The sequence below is a fragment of the Bos grunniens genome, chromosome 11, assembly GCF_055505025.1.
Source record: "Bos grunniens cultivar Pamir isolate PY7600 chromosome 11, Bosgru_T2T1.0, whole genome shotgun sequence".
Taxonomy (NCBI): Eukaryota; Metazoa; Chordata; class Mammalia; order Artiodactyla; family Bovidae; genus Bos; species Bos grunniens.
In genome coordinates, this window is record NC_141175.1 from 106,804,864 (window position 1) to 106,829,464 (window position 24,601).

Consider the following 24,601-nt stretch of genomic DNA (forward strand, 5'->3'; position numbering starts at 1 on the left):
AAGTCAGGTGGTCTGGTATGCCCATCTCTTTCAGAATTTTCCACAGTTTATTGTGATCCACACAGTCAAAGGCTTTGGCATAGTCAATAAAGCAGAAATAGATGTTTTTCTGGAACTCTCTTGCTTTTTCACATGATCCAGCGGATGTTGGCAATTTGATCTCTGGTTCCTCTGCCTTTTCTAAAACCAGCTTGAACATCTGGAAGTTCACGGTTCACGTATTGCTGAAGCCTGGCTTGGAGAATTTTAAGCATTACTTTGCTAGCATGTGAGATGAGTGCAATTGTGCAGTAGTTTGAGCATTCTTTGGCATTGCCTTTCTTTGGGATTGGAATGAAAACTGACCTTTTCCAGTCCTGTGGCCACTGCTGAGTTTTCCAAATTTGCTGGCATATTGAGCACAGCACTTTCACAGCATCCTCTTTCAGGATTTGAAATAGCTCAACTGGAATTCCATCACCTCCACTAGCTTTGTTCATGTGATGCTTTCTAAGGCCCACTTGACTTCACATTCCAGGATGCCTGGCTCTAGGTGAGTGATCACACCATTGTGATTATCTGGGTCATGAAGATCTTTTTTGCATAGTTCTTCTGTGTATTCTTGCCACTTCTTCTTAATATCTTCTGCTTCTCTTAGGTCCATACCGTTTCTGTCCTTTATTGAGCCCATCACAACTAAAGCAACTTAGCATCCATGCAAGCACATACTTACATTGAGCCAGATAACTAATGATAATTTCCCTGTTTGAAAATCACTCGCTTAGTAATCTTAATTGCATCTGAAAACCCCCTTCACAGCAGTATCTAATGTTTGATTGAATAGTCAGGGAACAGGAATCTTGGTGGGGAAATCTTTGAGATTATGCCTACCAGAGACTTGGAGAACTTACTTGAAAAATCCTATATCTGACCAAGGACTCATGCCTAGAAAACAGGCAAAGTCACTAAAGAGGATACACAAATGGCAAGTAAACACATAAAAAGATGATCAATAACACTAGCCATTAGAAAAGAGCAAATTAAAGACCACAATGAGATATCACTACACACCTATCGGAACAGCTAAAATGAAAATAATGACCATACCAAATGCTGGTGACGATTCTGGGGAACTGGATCTCTCATCCACTGTTGGTGGGAATGTAAAATAGTACAGCCACTGCAGTCCTGAGTATTTATCTCAGATAAGTAAAAACTTACGTCCACACAAAATCTTTTATACAAATTTTTATTGTTGCCTTATTTCTTTTATAACTTCCCTAAGCTGGAAACAAGCAAAATGTCCTTTAATGAATGGATGAATGGTTAAACATACGGATAGAACCATACTATGAATGTGCTAGCAAGCATTCTCCAGAGTTAGATAGATGATAGATAGATAGATTTTAAGAAATTGGTTTGTATAATTGTGGAGACTGTCAAGCTAAAATATTCAGAATAGATGAGCAAGCTGGAGACTCAGGGAAGAGTAGATGTGGTAGGTCAAATCTGAAGTCAGTCTGCTGAAAGTTTCCATCTTCCTTGGGAGAAGTCAGGTTTTTTACTATTGAGTCCATCAATTACTTATTTACAAATTCTACTGATTTAAATGTGAATCTCCTCTTAAAAGATATCTTTGCAGGAACAAAATAGAATAATGTTTGGCCAAATGCCTGGGAACCGTGATCTACCCAAGTTAACACATGAAATTAACATTACAGTGGAGTGCTGCTGCTGCTGCTGCTAAGTCGCTCAGGCATGTCCGACTCTGAGCGACCCCATGGCCTGCAGCCCACCAGGCTCCTCCATCCATGGGATTTTCCAGGCAACAGTACTGGAGTGGGGTGCCATTGCCTTCTCCCACAGTGGAGTACTACTCAGCAATAAAAAAGGAACAGATGGTTGGTACAGCTTGCACAGGCCTCAGGGGAACTCTGCTGAATGAAAATAAAATACAGTCTTAAAAGGCCACATACTATATGATTCAATTTACATAACATCTTCTGAATAACCAAAATACAGACATGGAAAACAAATTAGTGGTTGGTGGGAGAGAAGGGGTGACTGCCAGGGGAAACGCGAGGGAATCTTTACAGCGATGGAGCGACTGCACCTTGACGGCAGCAGTGCTTTTAAGCATCTCTACACCTGGTGCTGCTGCTGCTGCTGCTAAGTCCCTTCAGTCGTGTCCGACTCTGTGCGACCCCATAGACGGCAGCCCACCAGGCTCCCCCGTCCCCGGGACTCTCCAGGCAAGAACACTGGAGTGGGTTGCCATTTCCTTCTCCAATGCGTGAAAGTGAAGGCGCTCAGTCCTGTCTGACTCTTCTCGACCCCATGGACTGCAGCCCACCAGGCCCCTCCATCCATGGGGTTTTCCAGGCAAGAGTGCTGGGGTGGGTGCCATCGCCTTCTCCGTCTACACCTGTTACAACCTGGCAAAAACCTGCACACACACTGTGCCAAGGCCAGTGTCCTGGTTTTGATTCTGGACCATAATTACGTAAGTTTTAAGCGGGGGCCTAAGTGCTGGAGGGTACACAGGGCTTCTCTGCACCATCTGTGCAATGGCCTGTGAATCTATAATGATTTCAGAATAAAAAATGTTTAAAAAAGAAAGAACCAGAGGATTTCTAGCAGAGTCAATATGCAGATTTTCAATAGTAAACATGTATTCCTCTGAATTGACACATGCTTTTTAAAATCTTTTTCCTGGTTCTTGTTTTTTTTTTTTTTAACAAGAATGTCCAAAACTTGTCCTTCAGAAGGAATTTAGACAAGTGCCAGTGAATGAAATGATGCCTGTTCATACCTATGGGAGGAAGCCAGGAAGGGAGCAAGGCTTAGGATGCCATCTGCCTGAATACCAAGAAGCCACCAAGGTGAACAAACCCCCACTGTGAGGCTCCTAAAGCCTGAACTACCCGCTTCCTTCTCACCCTCCTCTTACGTGGTCTCGGGCTTGTAGCAGCTCCATGATCGGCCAGTGGCACAGCCAAAGTGGTCCTTCTGAACCAGAAATTGTTCTTTGCCATTTGTTCACCTTTTAAGACAGTTTCCTTTCTTTCCATTTCTATCTAAGCCAACAGCCATAAATAAGTCAACATCATGGTCTTCAAAGGCCACCCAATCTGTGTTCACATACTCCTTTCATATGACCGTAGTAAGCCCCAGAGATGAACAAGCCTTCCCAAGCAAGTTATTTATAACTATTAATGGTGATAATTGAAAAATACATGTGCACTTTATTTCTGAAGCCACATAGATTCACTGAAGCTGATCCTCTAGCTATGGGACTAGACTGCATTCACATTGCTTTTGAAATAGTCTTCAACAATCAAAATAAGGGAATTCTCTGGCAGTCCAATGGTTAGTGTTGCTGGCCAAAATCTTGACCCTCTCTGCCCACCGAAGCTAAATTAAAAACATGGAGACAGAGTTTAGAAAATAAAAAGCTGGCTTTAATTCCCCGCAGGTGGACCGGGGAACATAGTAGGCTCATGCCTCAAGAACTGTGCCCTCCCTCCACAAGGACTCTAGAGGCTTACATAAGGCAAGGGCTTCCAGTCAGGATTAATGAAGGACAAAGGTGATAGGATCTTGATTTCTTCCTCTTGAGTGTTTTAAAGACAGTCTTGAACTGGCGTCAGTAACCCAATAATTGAGTATGGCAGTTCGGTGGCTCTGCCATCTTCCTTCTGATATGTAAGTACACGGGGAAGGGTGTTGTGTGGGTAAATACCAGATATAGGGTGTATTCAGCGTAGAGTCAAAGGAGGAAAATGTGAATTGTAGCTCTTGCAGAATTAGGGGGCAGAAAAGCAAACTTAGTTATAGACATTCAGAGTTAGGAACAGTTAAAGTGAAAAAAAACTAGGAATATTCAGGCCTGCTCACTGTTCTCTTTATCGTCTTTGTCCTCAGGAAAGGGAAAGAGAAAAACGCATTCCTCTTCTTTCCTTTTCACTGCAACATTAGGACTTAGTGCTTTCACTGCTGTGGGCCCAGGTTCAATTCTTGGTCAGGGAACTAAGACCCTGCAAGCCTCATAGAGCAACCAAAAAATAGCAGCTAAAAAATAAAGTCAAATCAAAATAAGAACCATCTAGACAGGACCTTAGGAGAATCTAAAGGACCTGCCCAACAAGAGGTTCGCAATCAACGGAGTCCAGTCAAAGGGTAGGCCCAGTCTGGGGTAGCAGGGCCAGGCTGGCTCGTGGGACACGAGAGGAGCTCTGTCCATGGCGCCCCGGTCCTTTCTCCCCCTCCCTCTTGCCCAGCAAGATCTTCATTTCCCTCTGACCCTGTGGGCCAGGTTTTAACTGAGAGCCCCCACCAGAAGAAGCACCTTCTCTTGAGACCTCCTTCCCACCTCCCCTCCCATGACAGTGAATAAGCAGGGTTTGGCTGGCTCCTCAGCCTGCCTGTGGTTATTACAGCTGACTCACCAGACCATGCTGGGTACACAGTTTGGAATATTGAAGCAATTCACTTAACATGAGATCATATTTCCCTCTGTCATTACATATTCTTGGAAAACATGATTTTTAATGGCTGCAAACATTGCCAGGACCATCTGCTTACTTGATCTTGGCATTCAAACTGGCAGACAGAGCAAACAGATTTATGGCTACCAAAGGGGAAAGTTCAGGGAGGGATAAACTTGGGATTAGCAGATACACACTACTATATATAAAACAGATAAACAACAAGGCCCTACTGTACAGCACAGGGAACTATCTTCAGTATCTTATAATAAACTATAATGGAAAAAATTTGAAAATAAATATATATTTATATTATATATATATAACTGAGTCACTTTGCCCCACACTAACTTACAACATTGTAAATCAACTATTGTTTGTTATTATTGTTCTTTAGTCACTAATTCCTATCTGACTCTTTGTGACCCCATGGACTGCAGCACACCAGGCTTCCCTGCCCTTCACTATCTCCTGGAATTTGCTCAAACTCATGTCCATTGAGTCAGTGATGCCATCCAACCATCTCATCCTCTGCCGCCCCCTTCTCCTCCTGCCCTCAGTCTTTCCCAGCATCAGGGTCTTTTTCAATGAGTCAGCTCTTCGCATTAAGTGGCCAAAAGTCGAAAGCATCAATTTGACTATACTTCAAATCAACTATACTTCAATTAAAAAAATAATAAGGCAGTTTCCTATCCATTTGAACAAATACTGTAATAATCAAATTATTATCCCAAACCTCCTTACCACTTAGAAACTTAATCTGGAAAGGGTGAGGGTCGACTTTTAAACCTTCAGGGCAGTAATCAGGTAGAAATCTTCTGCCCATATATAGTCCATCTTCAGATAGGTCTGAAGAAGAGAAAGGACCCAGTAGTCCGCTGCATGGGGCCCTCAGTAAAGGTTATGAGAAAGTCGGGTGGTAACAAAAACCTTGTTTATTGAGCATGTACTAGATTGCAGCCCTGCACGGAGCACTTTGATAGAGAACTGCCCCCACTCCTTCATGGCAGCATTTTTAGCCCAAAGGGAATGACAAGAGGACAGATGACAGCTACTCATTGTGAAAGCTTAGGTTCAAGGTGGCTCCGTGGTGGAGAATCCACCTGCCAGTCCAGGAGACATGGGTCAGCTCCCTGATCTGGGAAGATCCCACAAGCCACAGAGCAACTAAGCCCGTGCACCACAACCACCGAGCCTGTGCTCCGGAGCCTGGGAGCTGCAATTACAGAAGCTCTCATGCCCTAGGGCCTGCGCACCACAACTGCAGAATAGCCCCCGCTCACCACAACTGGAGAAAAGCCTGCAAGCAGGGAAGACCCAGCAAAACCACAAACAAATAAATGAATAAAAGTATTTAAAAAATAAAAGGATTCAGATCAGTGTATGGAGCCAGCAAGCAGTGTCCCACAGCGAGGGTCCCTGCGCCCCTGTCCTGCACAGGTGTTTCCTGGTGCAATGTAGGAGAAACCCACCCCTCTCCACTGCTGGCTGTTCCTGAGAACCTTCCTCCAGCTTCCATCGTTCTCCATCTTGTATCTGCCAGTAAAACAGGATGCTTGTGTTTCCAGAAAGTGGTCACAAGAATACCTCCAATCTTACCTGCTGTCCCTAAACCTGGCATTCTTCACCAAGAGGTGGGATCTAAGTCCTCCTGCCTTGATCCTGACCAGCCTGGAACTTGCTTACAGTCAAGAGTGTAGCAAAAGTGTCACACGTGGTTTCCAAAGCTAGCTCATAAAATCTGAGGCCATTTCTACCTGGCAGCTGGAATCCCTGAGAAGGATGACCTCACTGAGGCCCCCATGCTGAGGAGATGCTAAGGCTGTGTATAGGTGTTCTGGCTGAAAGTTCCAGCTGTCAGCAGCAGCCACCACAAACACAGGCAAGCCTTTGGATGATTCTAGGTCTCAGCCTCTCTGTATCCCCAGCTGGGTCCCCAGACATCGTGGAGACTGGCCAAGGGGGCCAATGCGGCTCATGAAGTGTCACGACAACAAGGATGTGAAGGACAAGCTCTCTGATGAGTGTTGTTGCTTTGAAGAGTATTTGTGAATAGTCAATGCTCAAGAAAACTTGCATTTCCCTGAAAGAAACTTGAAAACGAAGACAAAATAACCCAAAACTCACAAAGCTCAAAGCTCTGTGGAAAGGCTGGATTAGGGAACTTGGTTGATCCCACAGGCCCAGCTGGAGACTCCCAGCATCACCACCCAAGTGAAGGTCAAAGGGAGAGTTGGGTCAGCTAAGTGCTGGCCCCTAAGTCCCCAGATGGCTGTCAAGAGAGACCGGTTCTCCTCCAGTTGTGCATGCCCTCCAGAAAGAGAACAGAGTGGCCTTGGCTACTCCTTCTAAGGGGTGAGACTCAGGAGGTGGGCACATGGGTCACGAGAGCATCATCGAGAACAATGCAGTGGCCACTCTCCTGGCACGCGTGGCCCCAGGCCTGTCAGGCTCTCACCAGCCTCCCCAGTCAGACGCGACTCGGTTCGTCTCTGGGTTCAGGTCAGCAAGTTGGATGGAGAAAAACAAACTGTTCAACCCAATCCTCCAGGAAGGGGGGAAGAGGAATTTCCTCCCCTGAAGGTGACCTTGAGAAGAGGGGAAGAAAATTCCCACCTAGACGTCATATTAACATCCCAGGTGGCTTGGTGGTAAAGAATCCGCCTGCCAATGCAGGAGAAGCAGGAGACGTGGGTTCAATCCCTGGGTCAGGAAGATCCCCTGGAGGAAGAAATGGCAATCCACTGCAGTATGCTTGCCTGGAGAATTCCATGGACAGATGAGCCTGGCGGCCTGCAGTCCATGGGGTTGTAAACAGTCAAACACGACTGAGCATACATGCATACATCAGACATCATCTTAAAGGATCTGGGGTACAATTGGTCCACCATTCCCCACAAGGCCTCTGTGTTAAAGTTGTTTTTACAGCACACTCTGAGCTCACTGATGCTCACAAGAGAGACCCAGATAATGAAGAATGTGCCCCACGTGTCCAAAACTCAAGACCTGCTCAGAGAGGGGCACTGGCTTGAGCTGGGAGAGTCTGAGCAAGGCCCACTGGTCCCCTTTCTCTCTGAGGCCAGGTCAGACCTGGCTCATCTCTCCCCTGGCCACACACTGCCTTGCACAAAATGAGCACTCATCCTGGTGGAACACTGACTGGGGAGGAAGATGGAGGCATTGGACATGGTAGGGGGGGTGCGGGGAGAGGGAATGTGCTGCCCAGCCCCGGGAGGGGGAGGGTTCATGGAGAACACACAGCCAAGCTCAACCAGACACACCTTGGTTTTCTTGGAAGCCAGTAAGACACAGGAGAAAGGGGCTCAGGGCTCCCCTGGAGGCTCCCCTCCTCTGCCCCATTTCTGGGCACCAACCCTCCAGGCTTTGTGTTCAAGTCTGGTCTTAGATGAGAAGGTCAGGCTGGGCAGGTAAGTGCCAAATAAGCAGATTGGAGTCCCTGTGTTCCTACAGTTGTGCCAGATGGAAAAACAAATCCAAAAGAATAGGATTTTTAAAATATTGGCAGTTTCTGAGGACCACTTCCTCCCCCATTTCTCTAGGAATGCCTTTGGGCTCTGGGGAATATGACAGCAGCTCCCATTTGGACTTTTCATCTCATGTGTTACCAGCGACAGCTACATCCTCTGGAGGCTGGTGCAGTTCTCCTTGAGCATCCCCAGTGGCTCAGCAGTAAAGAATCCGCTTGCAATGCAGGAGCTGCAGGAGATGAGGTTGGATCCCTGTGTCAGGAAGATTCCCTGGAGGAGGATGGAAACCCATTCCAGTATTCTTGCCTGGAGAATCTCATGGACAGAGGAACCTGGCGGGCTCCAGTCCATAGGGTCACAAATAGTCAGACAGGACAGAACTTAGCACACACACACGTGCAGTTCCCCTGGTATAACAGGTGCTGGTCAACGCTGGTCAAATCAAAGAAAAACTTGGGAGGCACTCTTGTGCATTTTAAGACTCTTGTCCACCTCTGGGCCTGAGCCTTTGGGTTTCAGGGTTTTCATGGTCCCCACTAGTATGACAAACACCTCCTGAGTGACCATCTCTGCACTAGGTGAGTGTGGTCTGTGGGGCAGAGGCCTCACTCAGCAGCTTCATCCACAACTTGGAAGTCTACCGGGTCCCCAGCACCTGAGAACTCTCCAATCTTTCCAAAGGCCTTTTGCACTGTAGCTCGTTCTGGCTTCCTTGCCTGGGAGATGAGCCTCTGCCCCTCCTCACACACCCTCAACACACAGTCCCCTCTCTTGACCACAGGCCTTGGAGGACAGCTCCCCCTGAGCATGAGAATTTCAGAGATGGAAGGAATCTCTCATTTGCTGCAAAGGCAGCTTCCGGCTGGCGCTGGGCTTCATCCTGATGAAGTTTCACCCTCTGGTGAGGAAGGGCTGGAGAGAACACTTTATCCACAAGCTGGCATCCCCTCTCCCCACTCCTGGCTCCAGGCCTGCCTCCCACAGGAAGTCCATCCCAGCCAGGGAGGGCACCCAGGAACCCCAATCTGATGGTGTAAACCTTCTTGATTACACTCCTCCAGGTCCCCTCAATAATTATATGTGGGAAGAGAAGGTAAAAGTTGGCCCTGACAGAGACTGCGTTGCACCTAGCATCCCACCCTGCACTGCCTCTTACCTCCCAAATAGTGAAGAATGAAGTCATCCAGCTGCTAGCATCAGGCAAATTCAAGGACTGTGGACACAGCAAGAAAGAGAGCAAAGGCGACTGGGAGCAGCTGTTTCTCCCGCTGCACCACCATCTCCCTCGGAAATGACATTTATTTCTAACAATCCCGAGCCTCTGACTCACCGGCTGCCCTGATTCTTCCTGCCAGCTGCAAATTTTTGAAGTTCTTTGTCATTGACAGGAATGTCCATGATTGCTCGTGGTCCCCACAGCCTGGGGCCTGGCTTGGTGGCAGAGTACAGGAAAGGGACACGCTGGACAGTCATGGTTTGCCAGACCAACCACCCCTGCTCCAAGCTGCAGATGAAAACCCCAGTCTTGCAGAATCTCACATCTAAGGGCCACAGATCAGCTATAAGGCAGGGACAAGAGGATGGGGCAGAAGGGGGACACTCGGGGCCACATTTAACTCTTGTTGGTTTTTTTAAGGCCCCTTATCTTTTTGTAGCAGATCCCAGACACCTCCAGTCCCAGAATCGAGGGTTCAAACTGGTGTGCCCCTTCCCCTTCTGTTCTGTGAACAGAACAGGCTTGATTGGAGCCAACTGTTCTCCTTTCTGAAGATCTGAGCTGGAAAGCTTCACATCCATTCTTTCAGGCTTGAGGGTCCCAGGGAAGCTGAAGGCAACTGCAGCCTGGGAACAGGGAAGGTGGTGGAAGTAGGGGAGTCTCCTGGTACCCCCGATGCAGAGCGCATAAAAATGGACATCAGCAGATGTGGAGATGACGCAATGTCTGGCCAGGTAGAAAGAAAACCCAGAGCAGCGTTTGGACAAATGTGCTACCTTGATTTCCATCCAAAAAGCAACAGAACTCAAGGTGAGAGCTGTCAGCTCATCCAGGTGGCAGGTAGAAAGTCAAGGCCAAGGTCAGAGCACACGCTTCCAAAGTGGGCACTTGCTCCAGAGGGATCTGTGGGGATCCGACAAGTGAGCACCACTGGTTACTCCAAACGCAACTTCCCCTTCACGAACATCACAGAATCTGGGGTTTAAGGCAGCGTCAGTGCCCAGGGACGCCCTGTCTGTCTAAAGGGTTTGCTGGTGGTGCCCGGTTCTCAAGTCACCTATTTGTGTCAGCCTGGGGCAGCCGTGGGACTGGGACATGAGCAAGATGGCAGTATTTCAAACAGACACCCAAACACCTGTTTTTCTTGTGAAGTAAAAACAAGTTAATAGTCACACCAAAACCATGAAGAAAACCACAAGTGACCCAAGGATTTCTGACTCACCCCCAGTCTGACTGCTTTGTGACATTCCACCCAAAGCCGTCAGCCACCTTCGGGGGCACAGGAACGCCAGTCAGCAGTCCTTCTGTTTCCCTAACTGGGGGTGAGTACCCACGTGTGCCTGCTCCCAGACGACTCTTGCTTTCAGATTTAAAAAAAAAAGAAAGAAAGAAAGAATAAAAGAACAACAGCCAAAAAAAAAAACCACCCAACTTTCCCTTAAGCTCAAGTGACTAAGACAAGCTGGCAGGGACCCTCCCTCAGACCATAATTGTGGGAAACCTCTTGCAAAACAGTGTTCTCTGTAAGATAAACTATGTCTGTTCCCAGCAGCCAAGCGCCACACCTGAGAGAACCAGTGAGAGGTTTCCTTTAAGAAAACTTCGAGAAAACATTGAGAAAGCTCACTCTCCTACGCACCAGGAATAGCTGTGAGACTGACTTTTACAGCCTGAGAAATACACTTTTTTTTTTTTTGTCTTTAAACAAGAAAATATTCAGCACAACATTCACCCAATTCTGGAAACTTGTGTCAGAAAGCTCTAACTCAGTCTGGGATCCTGTGACCCCCCCCATGAGCAGAAGGTCTGGCACATGCCAGACACAAGTCAAGGACCTTTTCTGGCAAGCGGGGCCCTGTACTAGCCAAGAGTCCAGCGTCCACCAGAGCACCGGGCCAGCCAGGCCCCAGAGCCCTCCTGGACTTGTCACACTCTATGTACACAGCTCAGGGCACGTGGTCACACCTGCGAGGAACTGGGCCTGGCCCCCAAGCCCAGGCTGCCGTCCTTGGGCGGGACTACAGGCTCAGTGTGCTGTGAGGTTACCTGTTCCCCACGCCGCCCCCAGAGATGGCAGCAGGGAAGGGGAGGACTGGGATCATCTACTGCATTCATTTCCCCTTTGGGGCCCGACCGGAACCTTGAGGTGGCATAAGAGGGGACAGCCCCACCTCCACCTGCCCTCTGCCCAGCACTGCTCTTGGGTGCCTGGACCCTCCACCCAGCTGCCTTGCTGTGCCTACTCTTGTTTTGGGCCCCTGGGGGCTCCTGGGGGCCCAGCCCACTCAGACTCCCAGGGGCCTCCCTGTAAGCCAGCGAGAGTCGGGTCCTCAGGACCTCGCAGCGAGGTAACAGCTGGGACTCAAAGAAGAAACAAAGCGCAGGCGTATGGAGCTGTCTGGGGCCCTGGGTGAGCACGGGCCGGGGGTCAAAACCCCACCTGCAAGAGCTACCCCGCTACACACATGTCATGTGAGCGTCAGCCTAGGGCACGAGGAAATCTGACTGCTCAAAGAAAAGCATCTCCTCCGGAGGCCACTCCAGGTACTGGGAACCCCCTCCATTCAATCCCCACCTTCCAGGTGGAGCTTGTTACCTCTGCCTCTCAGTTGATTGTTTCCTGGGATGAGGCACAAGAAACTAACATTCACCGAGGGTCTGCTAAGCGTTCTCACTAGATTTCAATAGTGTTACGGACCAGAGTGCTTGGCCTCTTTGATCAATAGAAACTGATCAGAGGCCAGGCAAGAAATTCAGGTAAGGCTTTAGGGGGACCCCTGCAGCAGCAGAGGGGGCTGAGAACCAGCAACAGGCTTCCTTGTTTGCTCCCTCCCCAAGGCGGGGCGTTGAGCTGATTCCTTATTTGCAGTGAGGGTAGGGGTGTGTCCAGGGGTCGGTCTAGAGGGGTGGCTTGTTGCGTGCAGGGAGCATGTGCAGTACCCTGCTTTTGCTCCCAGCTCTCCAAGTTGGGCTTTCCTTGTGGCTCAGCTGGTAAAGAATCTGCCTGAAGTGCGGGAGACCAGGGTTCAATCCCTGGGTTGGGAAGATTCCCTTGGAGAAGTGAAAGGCTACCCACTCCAGAATTCTGGCCCGGAGAATTCCACAGACTGTATAGTTCATGGAGGCCCAAAGAGTTGGCTGAGCGACTTTCACTTTCACTCCAAGTTGGGCTTTTTGGTATCTTTGTATCTCAATGTCCTCAATTTGCCCCAACTGCGAGTGCAGGCGGTTATTTTTAATCACATACAGTTTCTTTGTATTTTGTTGCTCCAGGAGGGGTGTATCCAGGTGCAAGCATTGCGTCACTGCCGCAAAGGGTCCCAGGTCCCAGCTTGTTTCAATAGGATCACAGCCAACTTAAAAGGTGGCCAGTTTTGCCCATTTTAATTAAAAGACACTTGCTCCTTGGGAGAAAAGCTATGGCAAACCTGGACAGCACATTAAAAAGCAGAGATATCGCTTTGCTGACAAAGGTCTGTATAGTCAAAGCTATGGTTTTTCCAGTATTCATGGATGGATGTGAGAATTAGACCATAAAGAAGATTGAGAGCCAAAGAACTGATGCTTTCAAACTGTGGTGTTGACTCTTGAGAGTTCTTTGGACAAAAAGGAGACCAAACCAGTCAATCCTAAAGGAAAACAACCCTGAATATTCATTGGAAGGATTGATGCTGAAGCTGAAGCTCCAGTAGTCTGGCCACCTGATGCAAAGAGCCAACTCACTGGGAAAGACCCTGATGCTGGGAAAGATTGAGGGCAGGAGGTGAAGGGGGCGACAGAGGATGAGATAGTTGGATGGCATCATCGACTCAATGAATATGAGTTTGAGCAAACTCTGGGAGATGGTGAAGGACAGGGAACCCTGGCATGCTGCAGTCCATGGGCTTACAAAGAGTCAGACACAACTGAGTGACTGAACAACAAGAATGGATGAAGAAGCTGAAGCTGAAGGAGATGATGTAATGTGTTCAGGGCCTTATGGGCAGCGGTCGGGCCACCAGTCCCATCCAAAGGCATCAGAGAACTGTCTGTTGCTGGCCTGCAGTCACACACGCAGGCGGCGGGAGGAACACACAGCTTCTCACTTTCCAGCCGCACCTGGCAGAAGCCAGTGCCCTGGAGAAAAAGGATCTGCAGGGTCTAATGCGTGAGCCTCTGCCACAGGGTGGCCCTCAGCTCTGGGTATCTCTGGGAGAAGGTGGGGGGTGGGGCAGTCCAGAGGGTCTTCTCCCTGGAGGGCATCTTTGAGCAGCCTCCCCAGGCACCCTCTGGCGCCTCTCGTCAGCATCACAGGTGTTGGCTGCTGTACGGCTGGCTGCACGCATGCAGCCATGTCTTTAGCCAAGACATTTCTACAAATCTTTTTTATGGGTATTGAAAAGAAATAACCTTGAATTTGAGAGTCGTAATGTTCCATTTCTGCAGCACTCAGAGTCTATCTCCCCCCTGAGGCTCCAAACCCAGCCATCAGCAGGAAAAAAAATCCTCTGAATCTCAAGGAAAGAGAAAAAAATCACTCCAAAAAGCCAAGACCCCCTCTCTGGACACCTTAAGACTGCCTCCTTCGGCGTCTACAGACTTAGAATGATGTGTACAGTGACAACTTTGACACTCCTTGGAGGGGAGCATCCAGCCAGGCCCCACGAGGCACAGGACATGTTGGCTGGTGACCAGAAAGAGAGAAAAGCCAGGAGTCATAATGACTATTGTTCAAAGGTCTACACATCCACTGGCCATGACCGCTTATCGCAACTTAGGTGATGTGCATGACTTTTACCTGGATAGATAGTCTTTAAAACCTGGTGGCCCTACAGGTGAAAATAATAAAGATTTTAGTGAAGACTTAATGAAGCCAGGAAAGTTTGTGGAACGTTCTAGAAAAGAGCTCCTTAACTCTGCTGTTCATTGGCTTTTTATTTTTTTACATCGAATGAGCATTTGTGTTAATTGGTGCATAATTACTGTTAGTTGCTGCTGTACAGCGAAGTGCCTCAGGTGTAAGTATACAGTTATCCCCTCCCTCCTGGCTCTCCTTCCCACCCCGCTAGGTCATCACGGAGTACCAAGCTGAGCTCCCTGTGCCACACAGCAGCTTCCCCCTAGCTGTGTGTTGTACACATGGCAGTGTATTCATGTCAGTACTACTCTGCTGACTCATCCCAGCCTCACCTTCCCTCCGCCCCGCATCTGCATCCACAGGTTCATTCTCTATGTCTTCGTTTCTGTTCCTGCCCTGGAAATAGGTTTATCGGCACCATTTTTCTGGATTCCACATATATGCATTAAGCTGTGATATTTGTTTGAACATCATACTCACTGTGGTTTCCACAGGGTGGGACACCAGGTAAATTCTTAATATTCATGCATGTTCTTTCTGCTTTTTGGCCTAGGGCTCTTTAAGTAACCAGTCATATCTTGACCTCTCTTCACAAACTTGGATTGATCTGCAAAGACATTCACTCGAGCTTTATATATAGTTGTAAAAAAGTTGGCACTGTATATTTGTCCTATAAGTTGGGAATGGTTACATAAATTATGTTTACATCCATAAGATGGAAGAAACAGCAGCAAGTCCGAGATGATGTTTTTCAAGGCTATTTAACGATGTGGAAACATGGTTATTTAAGCATGCTCTAATGTTACGTGGCACCAGTCTCACCAAACCTTTGCCACATGCCAGGCACTGTTTAAAACACAACTGAGCACCAGCCTAAATGTAGGGTGTAGGCACGGTGATTAATCCCCGTTTTGGAGACGAGGAAATTGAGGCACTGAGAGTTTATGTTTCTTGCCCAGCTCAGACAGGTAGAATCAGGCTCCAAACCCTGGAAGCTTGGCTACCGAACTGGTGTTTGTAACCACACTCATCATTCTGCCTCTCAAGGGATATGTGTCAAATCATGCATTGAGGCCGTTAATCAAAGCTTGCTAGAAACCTACTTCTTGAAAAATATTATACTGAATGTTTGACCCCAGAGTCAAGATGAGGAAGTAGGGAAGAAATACAGAAGCATGGCGCTGGTGAGCTCCCACAAAGCCGTAGCTGGCATGGCCCCATCTGTGCAATGCTTGGGCGGTGAACACGGGCAGTGCTTGTCTCTGGGGCTGGATTTCAACCCAAATGGATGTTCTGCCTTGCATTTTCCTGTTGGAATTATTTTCGTTTATGGTGAGTATGATTTGCTTTTACAGAGACCTTTTGAAAAGGTCAGAGTTTATCATAGTCCAGTTGGGGCAATATGCCATAAACTAACAAAAAGGGGGATGTAACATGGCCCACGGTGCTCACGGCAGCACTGTTTACAAGAGCCAAGACACGGAGGCACCCTAAATGTCCATTGGCAAGGGATGGATAAAGATGCGGTGTATTGTAATGGAATATCACTCAGCCACAAAAAAGAATGAAATAATGCCCTTTGCAGCAACACAAATGGACCTAGAGAGTGTCATACTAAATGGTATAAGTCAGAGAAAGACAAACACCGTGTGATACACTTATTTGTGCAATCTAACATATGATACAAATGAACTTATTTACAAAATGCATACAGATTCAGACATAGAAAACGAACTTACAGTTACTAAACGGGAAAGTGGGAGAAAAGGATAAATGAGGAGTTTAGGATTAACAAATACAAACTACTGTACAAAACCTAGTTAAACAACAAGATCCTACTGTATAGCACAGGGAACTATACCCAATGTCCTGGAGTAAGCCATAATGGAAAAAAATCTGAAAAAGAATATGTATGTCTCTGTATAACCAACCCACTTTGCTGTACACCCAAAACGAACACAACACAGGCAGTCAACTATACTTCAAATTTTAAAAAAGGAAGATGTAAACCGCTGCCCTGGCCAGTGCGGGTGGGAGGATTCGCGGGCAGGGAAGGCCCGGTGAGAGCCAGGTGAGCACAGAGGTTGTGTGCGGAGTGCCTGGAGTCAGGATCTGGGTGTGGTGGACTCCGCAGGGCACAAGGATTTTATAGAAGGTTGGTTCTGCTGTGGTTGTTTCTCTTGAACTAAAAATGTTTGAAATGATGCAAAAGAGCACAATCCCTCTCCATTTCTTTTCTCAACCACTAGGAAAGGGCACACCACACACCCAGAAGGGTTCCCTGAAAGGACAGGTGAAGGGTGGGCAGGGCCCAGCTCAGCCGTGGGAGAAGCAGGGCCCACATGGCTCACACCCCGGAGGAGGTTCTGGGAGCAGAAACCACAGGTGAGTCAGCACGGGGAGAGCTATGTGCACAGTCTTTATTCCACACCTCAGACTTGCAAAGAACTTTCCAGGGAAAGAGACAGCTGCCCCCACCCCCACCAAGTCAAGTGGCAGCAGGCTCAGGTCACACGGGCCCTAACACAGTCCTCCTGCCCTGCCCTGCCACGCTGACAAGGTCACAGGAGCCTCTCCTCCCAGCCTGAGGACTCGACTAACGGCCAGTGCACACCCACCCCCCGGGGCCCCCGTGGAGATGGGCTCCGGGATGACTGAGCAGTCACCGTGGCGTCCGGCAGCCAGCACTGGGTTTAATGAAGAAGTCTGGGGACTTCCCTGGTGGTCCAGTGGTCAAGAATCCACCTGCCAATGCAGCACACACAGATTCAGTCCCGGGTCCAGGAAGATCCCACACACCACGGGGCAGCTAAGCCCCACGTGCCACGACCACAGAGCCTGCATGCCTAGAGCCCAGGAGCCACAACCAGAGAGGCCGCCACCGTGAGAGGCCCACTCGCCACAGCTAGAGCAAAGCTGAGCAGCAGTGAAGACCATGCACAGCCAAAAGCAAATAACTTAAAAAAAGAAGTTTGCTGATGCATCAGACTCAGCTCCTATTAGTAAATAACCCCATTCCAAGTTTTCAAAGAAAAGTCTGTGTCTAGAGATGAGAAGGAAGCGGGCAAACCGAGAGGCAATCTTGCCCAGAGGAATGAGTCAGAAATACACCAACCCTAATCTTGCTAAATCCTCAGCACAGCTGACGACTCCATTGCTGTGCGCCCAGCAGTCACCAGCTGTGATAAGCGTTTAGGCATTTAGGGTCAGTGTATTTCTGGCAAAACTAAACTCTGAAACAGTGAGCTCCTTTCATGCTCAGTAGCCTCGTACCACGGCTTCTATTGTTACCCCCTCTTACTGACAAGGAGCTGGAGGGTCAGCCAGCAGGTAAATGGCTCGAATCTGAGGATAGATCAGGCTGTCTCCAAATCCTGGGCTCTTGGCCTCCCCGCTGCCTGGAAATGTGGCAGCAGAGGGCCTCCTTCTAATGTCAAGTAGACACAGGAACAGCCCAGATACCCACGGCCAACACAGGCCATGTTCAAGCTGGAGGGGCAGAGAGCCCTGTCGCTCCAAATGCCAGCAGCATGGCAAAACATCACCAAGTCACTCCAGACTTTGTTCAGGACAAAACCAAGGGTCTATAACTCCTGTGATGCAACAGCAACTCAGGCTGGAGAGAGAGAAAGGAGCAGAAGGAGAAAGACTCACGAAGAGGGGCAGACACTGTCTCCCAGACCCTGGTTGCTCTTGTTGTTTAGTCCCTCAGGTGTGTCCAACTCTTTTGCAACCCCACGGACAGGCTCCTCTATCCATGGGATTCTCCAGGCAAGAATACAGGAGTGGGTTGCCATTTTCTCCTCCAGGGGATCTTCCTGTTCCAGGGATCGAACCAGTGTCTCCTGCATTGGCAAGCAGATTCTTTACCATTGAGCCACCAAGGAAGCCCCTCCCAATCCCTGGGCCCAACCACCCTTCAGCTCCAGCCACCTCTGGGGCCCAGGACCGTCCCTCCTTCACCTTGAGCACCACCAGGCCCACTTTCTCCTTCTGGGGGTCCCCAGCTGCTCGTGGCTGGGTGAAGGAGGGCAGAGAACACATCTCATTGCTCAGGGAGCAGATACTTCCCTGAGACACAGCTCTTAACCCAGGCCCATGGGTTGTCAGGCAGGCTATGCAGACCCTCTGCCTCTCCAGTGGAGCTGGGCCAGCACTTTCCTTGGGTTCTGAGAGAAACCACCCTGGTTAGGTAGGTGAGTGCAGGAGAAGAGGCGGAGATGCCTTAAGAATAAGCCTCCTCCACTCTACTGTCTTCCCTGGTGGCTCAGACAGTGAAGAAATCTGCCTGCAACGCAGGAGACCCAGGTTCAATAGATAACCTGAGTTGGGAAGATTCCCTGGAGTAGGGAATGGCAACCCACTCCAGTGTTCTTGCCTGGAAAATCTCATGGACAGAGGAGCCTGGTGGGCTACTGTCCACGGGGTCACAAAGAGTCAGACAAGACTGAGTGACTAACAATTTCACTTTCACTCCACAGTCAGGCTCCACGTGATCCAGGACAGCACCAGCCGCAGCAAAAAATGAGCATCAAGGACTTCCCTGATGGTCCAGTGGTTAAGAATCTGCCTTCCAATGCAGGGGACACGGGTCTGATCCCTGATCACAGGCTTCCCAGAAACACAAGACCAACTCTGGAAGGGAACTCACCCAGGGAAACTCAACTCACTGCTGGGCCTGCTACAATACTCTCTCCCTTCATTCTTGTACTATTGTTTTCTTATCATGTATTAATTAAATACTCAAGTAATAGATAAGTCCTCATTCATGCAAACATTACAGAAGTATACAGAGATGTGCCAGGGCACACCCACACACATGCTGTCATTTTATACTAATTATTCTGGGAGGGGCCAAGCTGAACCCAAGGTCTGAGCTGCCTGTAGAGAGCAACATCCAACAAGCAGGGGGCAGAGGGAGGCGAGAGCCTGCACAGGGCAGCCTGAGGGTGTCAGGGAAGGCCTGACGGCAGAGGCAGAGGGGTCAGAGGACACACCCAGGCCCAGGTCCCTGAAGCACCCAGGCCTGGCCACTTGGCAGAATCGCAGCTTCCATCACCCACTTAGCATCTTAGGAATTAATTACCCGATTGCTCCAGGCAGAATCTGGGAGCTTGGAGGAGGCTGCAGGCAATCTGCAGGGGCCTGTAGAGCAGTGTTTGATGCCAAATATCAGAAGAACCCTCCGAGGATGGATTTTTATATTTTCACATTTACTATAGCTCTGATTGCGTCCCAAGTTACTAGTTCTCTGATAGAAGAACTTGGTTGTGATAAGTTTATCAACAGCAAATAGTTAAAGGATGAAACTACTCCAAGAGAACCTCTGTGTTCAGGACAGTCTTCTATCAGTCTAGTAGCTTGATTTTTTTAAAAAAGTATATGAGAATAAGGCAATGCACTGATGAAAACAAAGGAAGATTATCATGAAAAAGCATTGGAAAAAATCGAGACAAAAAATCAAAAGCATCATGAGATTCATCTAACATTCTTTTTTTCTCTTTAGAGACTCTCTAACATTCTCTTTCTTCTTTTTTTTCTCTTTAGAGACTCTTCTAACATTCTTTTGATCTGGATTCTTTTCCTTGCATTGTGGACATGTCTCCACTAAAATGTAAAGGAGAGTTTTGTAAACCTGAAGCCTGATTAAGAAAAATTGCCAATGAGCCTGGAGTAAAGTTTAGGGGAGAATGGCTACACGTATATGTACAGCTGAGCCCCTTTGCTGTTCACCTGAGACTATCACAGCATGGTTAATCGGTTGTACCCCAATACAAGATAAAAAGTTTTAAAAAAGAAAGAAAGGAAAATTGCCAGTGATGAAGCCCAGGATGATGAAGGAAATTAGAAAACAGTGCTGACAAGAATAAGTTGTCATACTTATATATGACATACTTATATATGACTTATATATGACATATGACTTATATATGACATATGACTTATATATGACATATATATGACATATGACTTATATATGACATATGATAACTGACATAGTTATCAGGACTGGAAGGTTATAAAGAAAACTTGAGGTTTTCAGAACATGTGATTTCTTCATGTCAGACTCAACAGAAGTTTTTATGTGTAGGACTGGCTCTGTGTTTTGGGGGGTAGCTCATGGCAAGGAAATTACCTACTACGTCTATGTCATGTTTTCAAGAATATCCGAAATTTCTGGGGGGAAACTCTATAAAGAATTAGATTTTAAGTCCCTACAGGGCTAAGTTAAAGGCAGATGCTTCCAGCTGAAGCCCAAACATTCCTCCGGGGGTCTCAGCTTTGAGAGGAGCTTTGTCAGGAGAGTCCAGGGTGGACAGACCCGGCGCTTCCCGAGGGCGTGGCCTCACTGCTCGCATCTCACCCGCCCTGAACAATGCACGCAGCGTTTACTAAGTCTGCCTCCAAAGTATTCTATTAGAAGACTGTGATCCAGTCACTCACGAAATTCAAGAGCCCACTGAGGCCAGAGAGGCAGGGCTGACTTTCTAAGACCACCAGAGTCAAATGACAAATCTCCAAAACCCAAATAGTTTACCCACCGATCTCAAAACCCACGGAGAGGCATCAGGGCCTGTATTCCCTACTCCCCTGACCTCTTTTATTCTTGGCAGTGGTCCTGCACGTCTACCCCAAGCCAGTCCCCTGAGTCATCCTCTGCCCGGTGATGCACGTTGATAACTGATTTGGACCAAGGAGGCGGAGCTCCCAGAGAGGCCCGCCCCCTGAGTGTCCAGCCCCTATCTATCTTCCTGGTTGAGCGGGTGCCCGGAGCTCGCCGCTCCTCTCTTCTCTCGATCAAGGCTCAGTCCAGGTCTTCCTCCAAAGAGTGCTATACCGTTTCAGCCAGACTCCTGTGTCACATCCCCCGGCAACACGGTAGTGATGACCTCCAGGGACTAGAACTCCCTCCCCAGGGGCCAGACCCAGGGCTTAGTGCTCGTCTAGTGGAGCAGACGCAGAACGATGGTTTCCGACAGTCAAAGGAAGCAACAGAGGGCCCCGGGGAAGGCCAGCATCCCAACCCACGCCAGTCTGACCCTCCAACTACAGAACCTACGTAGTCAGTCAGCTCTCATCCTATAATGAGTTATTCCGTTCGTCTGAAAAAGAGCGAGAAAGACGATCAAAACCCCAAAATCTGCCTTTTTTCACTGAATCCACAGTTTCCAATCACAGACTCACGGGACTCATTGCTAGAGAGATGGATAGGTGGTGACAGCCAGGAAGTGGGGAGAAGTGGGCTAGAGGCCAAATCAGTGTTCCCCACTCGCAGGGCTGCTTGTTGGAAATGTGTCTGGAGGGCCAGCCGTGTCACCAAGCACGCTGCCTCCAGTGGGGAGTGGGGCGGGGGCGAGGGGAGCAGTAACCCTCTCGTGTGGTTACTGGCAGTTACTCAAGTACTCTCAGCGTCCAAAGGTATGCAGAGCTATCCCCTTTCTTCATGTCAGGCCAGATGTTCCATCCCTGGCAGAATCCACAGGTACGGCCGGGGTAGGCGCTGGAAGTCACCCATCCCAAGCCAGGCTCCTGTGGTCACCCTCTCATGGGTGCTGGGGGAAGCTCCTTTGTTCTCCGTGGCCCCTTCCCCCACTTTGGTGTGGTCGGTGGGGGCGGGGGAGGCGCTCGCTGTGGTCTGGCTTCAGGGTAGAGTAACCACAAGACAATCAGACTGCAAAATTAAACTCAGGGGGGCAGGGTTCCTCTGTGTTCTCCTGCTAAAAAGGCTTCTTCGTGGTCTTGAGTCGTATGTCCAAAATGGCCGCTTGTGTAAAGAACTTATGGTTATGGGGGAAGGGTGGGGGGAGCAGACTGTTAGGGAGTTTGGAATGGACATGTACACGCTGCTGTATTTAGGATGGATAACCAACAAGGACCTACTGTACAGTATAGCACAGGGAACTCTGCTCAATATTATATAGCGGCCTCCATGGGAGGGGAGTCTGGGGGAGAATGGATGCATGTTTATGTATAGCTGAGCCCCTTTGCTGTCCACCTGAAACTGTCACAACATTGTTCACCAGTTAAGCTCCAATATAAAATAAAAGGTTAAAAAAAAAAAGTCCTCTGTGAGCGTGTGTTGCAGATATATGCATGTAGGTCCCAGGAAGGAGTGAGGAAGGGGATAGAAATTGTTCCCACTGCATTTATCACATTATGTGTAAATTGTCTCAGTCCATCTGTGCTTAATATGAAAAGATGCATTCTACCTACAGAGGTGAGTCTAGCTGGTTATTTCAAAAATGGTAGTTCCTTCTCCATCCCCCCCCCCCCGCCCCGCCCAGGGTAATGTTTTCCACCAAGCTGATGAATGGATAAAGCTATGGTACATATATATGATGGAATATTACTCAGCCATAAAAAAGAATGAAATAATGCCGTGTGCAACGGTATAGATGGACCCAAAATAGTCATACTAAGTGAAGTAAGTCAGAAAGAGAAAGACAAATACTGTACGATATCTTTTATATGTGGAATCTAAACTATGACACAGATGAACGTCTCGGTGAAACAGAGACAGACTCAGAGAGAACACACTTGTGGCTGCCACGGAGGTAGAGGGTAGGGCAGGGAAAGATTGGGAGTTTGGGATTAGCAGATGCAAGCTATTATAAATAGAATGGACAAACAACAAGGTCCTACTGTACAGCACAGGAACTGTATTTGATATCCTGTAATAAACCATAATGGAAAAGGATAAATAAATAAATGCCCTTCCTCTGTTTATTCCTTCTTTATGGCCCTGAGGTCACCCCTCTAGTCTAGGCCTTTACCATGCCCTATGACGATCACCACAGTAGTACACAACGTCTTCCCAGGCCAGTCCCCCTGCCCCAGTATCTCTAAGAAATGAATTCATTCAGCAAACGCTTACTGAGAAGCTTCCAAGTGCCAGAACGGTTCAAAGTCCTGGTGCTAATCAGAAAAATAAGACAAGCAAAGTTCTTTGCTCTCACATATCTCCTTAAAAGCAAGGAAACAATTCACAAGAGTAATGTCAAGTGGTGATAAGTAAAACAGAAATAAGCGGGGTTAGTTAAGGAATAAAGAACGACAGAGGGTTATGTTATGGCAATTGCTCACAAAATGTCTTAGATAACAACAGGCTTCCAATCCTCATCACTGCAAAGGCAGATGAAATTCTTCTGTAAACTCCGGTGAGCTAGAAATTTATTTTAAAAGCTCGGGCAAGTCCCTGGAATAGAAATGTTTTGTTTAAAAGCTTTCCTAAACTTTGATATTTTAATAAAGGCCCCATGATATGAAGCTTATTTCTTGGTTATCAAAAAAACAAAACAAAACAAAACGAGGGGCTTCCCTGGTGGCTCAGTGGTAAAGAATCCACCTGCCAATGCAGGAGACACTGGGTCGATCCCTGACCTGGCAGATCCCACATATTGCAAAGCAACTAAGCCCAGGCACTACAACCACTGAGCCTGTGCTCTAGGGCCCAGTAGCCGCAATTACTGAAGCCCTCAATCCCTAGAGCCTGTGCTCTGCAACGAGAGAAGCCACCACAATGAGGAGCCTGCATACAGCCACTAGAGGGTAGCCCCTTCTCACAACTAGAGAAAAGTCTGCACAGCAGCAAGGACCTACCTAGCACAGTGAAAAACAGATAAATAAAAGTTTTTTCTTTTAAAGGTGAACTTCCCTGGCAGTCTAATAGTTAAGACTCCATGCTTCCAATACAGGGGCTGCAGATTCAGTCCCTGCTCAGGGAATTAGATCCCACATGCTGTTTGGCCAAAAAAAAAAAAAACTGATGGAGACAAAGGTACTATTTTTACACAGAGTGGCCCTGGAAAGCCTCCATAAGAAGGGACCTGAAGAGGATGAAAAAGCTAGCCATGCAGGTATCCGAAGATAAGTGTTCCAGGCAGAGAAAACCGTGAGTGCAAAGGCCCTGGGGCAGGCGCGTGCTCTTTGATTGGGGGATGTCGAGCAGTCTGATAAAGAAGGAGAAAGTGAGCAGAGTGATCTGGGTTAGAAGTGAAGTTACAGAGGTACCACAGACCAGACCATGGAGAGCTTTGTAAGCCATGAAAAACACTAGGAATATCAGACTGAGAAGAATGGGGAACTATTTGATAGTTTTGAGCAGAGAAGTGGAATGACCTGACTTGTTTGCAGAGGATGCTGAGGACAGCCTGCAGTAGGTGGCGGGGGTGGGGGAGGAGAGACACGGGGAGTCCAGCTGGGCATCACTTGCAGTGGCCCAGACAGGGTGTAAGGATGGCTTTGAGTGCCAGGTGGAGAGAAGCAGATGGATTCTGGATATACCGCAAAGGTGAAACCAACAGAATCACCGATGGGCCAGGTGTCAGTTGTGAAAGAAAAAAAAGTACCAGAGATGACTCAGAGTTTTCACCTTGAGTAGCTGGGAGAATGCAGTGGTGGGAGGTGGGCTGCAGGAAGAACAGGCTGGGGAGAGAGCTCACTCTGGGGTGTGTCGAGTTCACCATGACTCAGGTCCAGGTGGAGGAGATGTGAAGCAGGCAGCTGGCTGGAGTGTCTGAAGTTCAGGAGAGACTCCAGACTGAAGGCTTATACAGGATGGAAGACAGTGTGTAGTTGGTATTTTTCTATTTCT

At 48.2% G+C, this 24,601-nt stretch overlaps 1 protein-coding gene and 1 long non-coding RNA gene across 9 annotated transcripts in view; one reads left to right on the forward strand and one right to left on the reverse strand.

Moving 5' to 3' along the window:
- Nucleotides 1–1,211: 1,211 nt before the first annotated feature.
- On the reverse strand, nucleotides 1,212–13,078 carry LOC147363808 (uncharacterized). Of its 8 annotated transcripts, none has more exons than XR_015137457.1 (3): nucleotides 9,111–10,772; nucleotides 7,748–8,224; nucleotides 1,212–1,913 (listed from the first exon to the last, which is right to left on the reverse strand). It is a non-coding gene; the product is annotated as an uncharacterized LOC147363808 (long non-coding RNA). The 8 variants fall into 8 exon arrangements; XR_015137453.1 differs by having other exon boundaries at nucleotides 1,212–1,916; nucleotides 6,066–8,224; nucleotides 9,111–10,771; XR_015137452.1 differs by lacking the exon at nucleotides 1,212–1,913 and adding an exon at nucleotides 11,611–13,078 and having other exon boundaries at nucleotides 5,386–8,224; nucleotides 9,111–10,073.
- Nucleotides 13,079–16,349: 3,271 nt separating this feature from the next.
- LOC147363809 (uncharacterized) overlaps nucleotides 16,350–24,601 on the forward strand; it is a 43,060-nt gene continuing 34,808 nt past the window's right edge. The window contains exon 1 of the mRNA XM_086328395.1: nucleotides 16,350–16,392. Coding sequence (XP_086184521.1) covers nucleotides 16,350–16,392 — 43 coding nt within the window. The remainder of the gene's footprint in view (nucleotides 16,393–24,601) is intronic.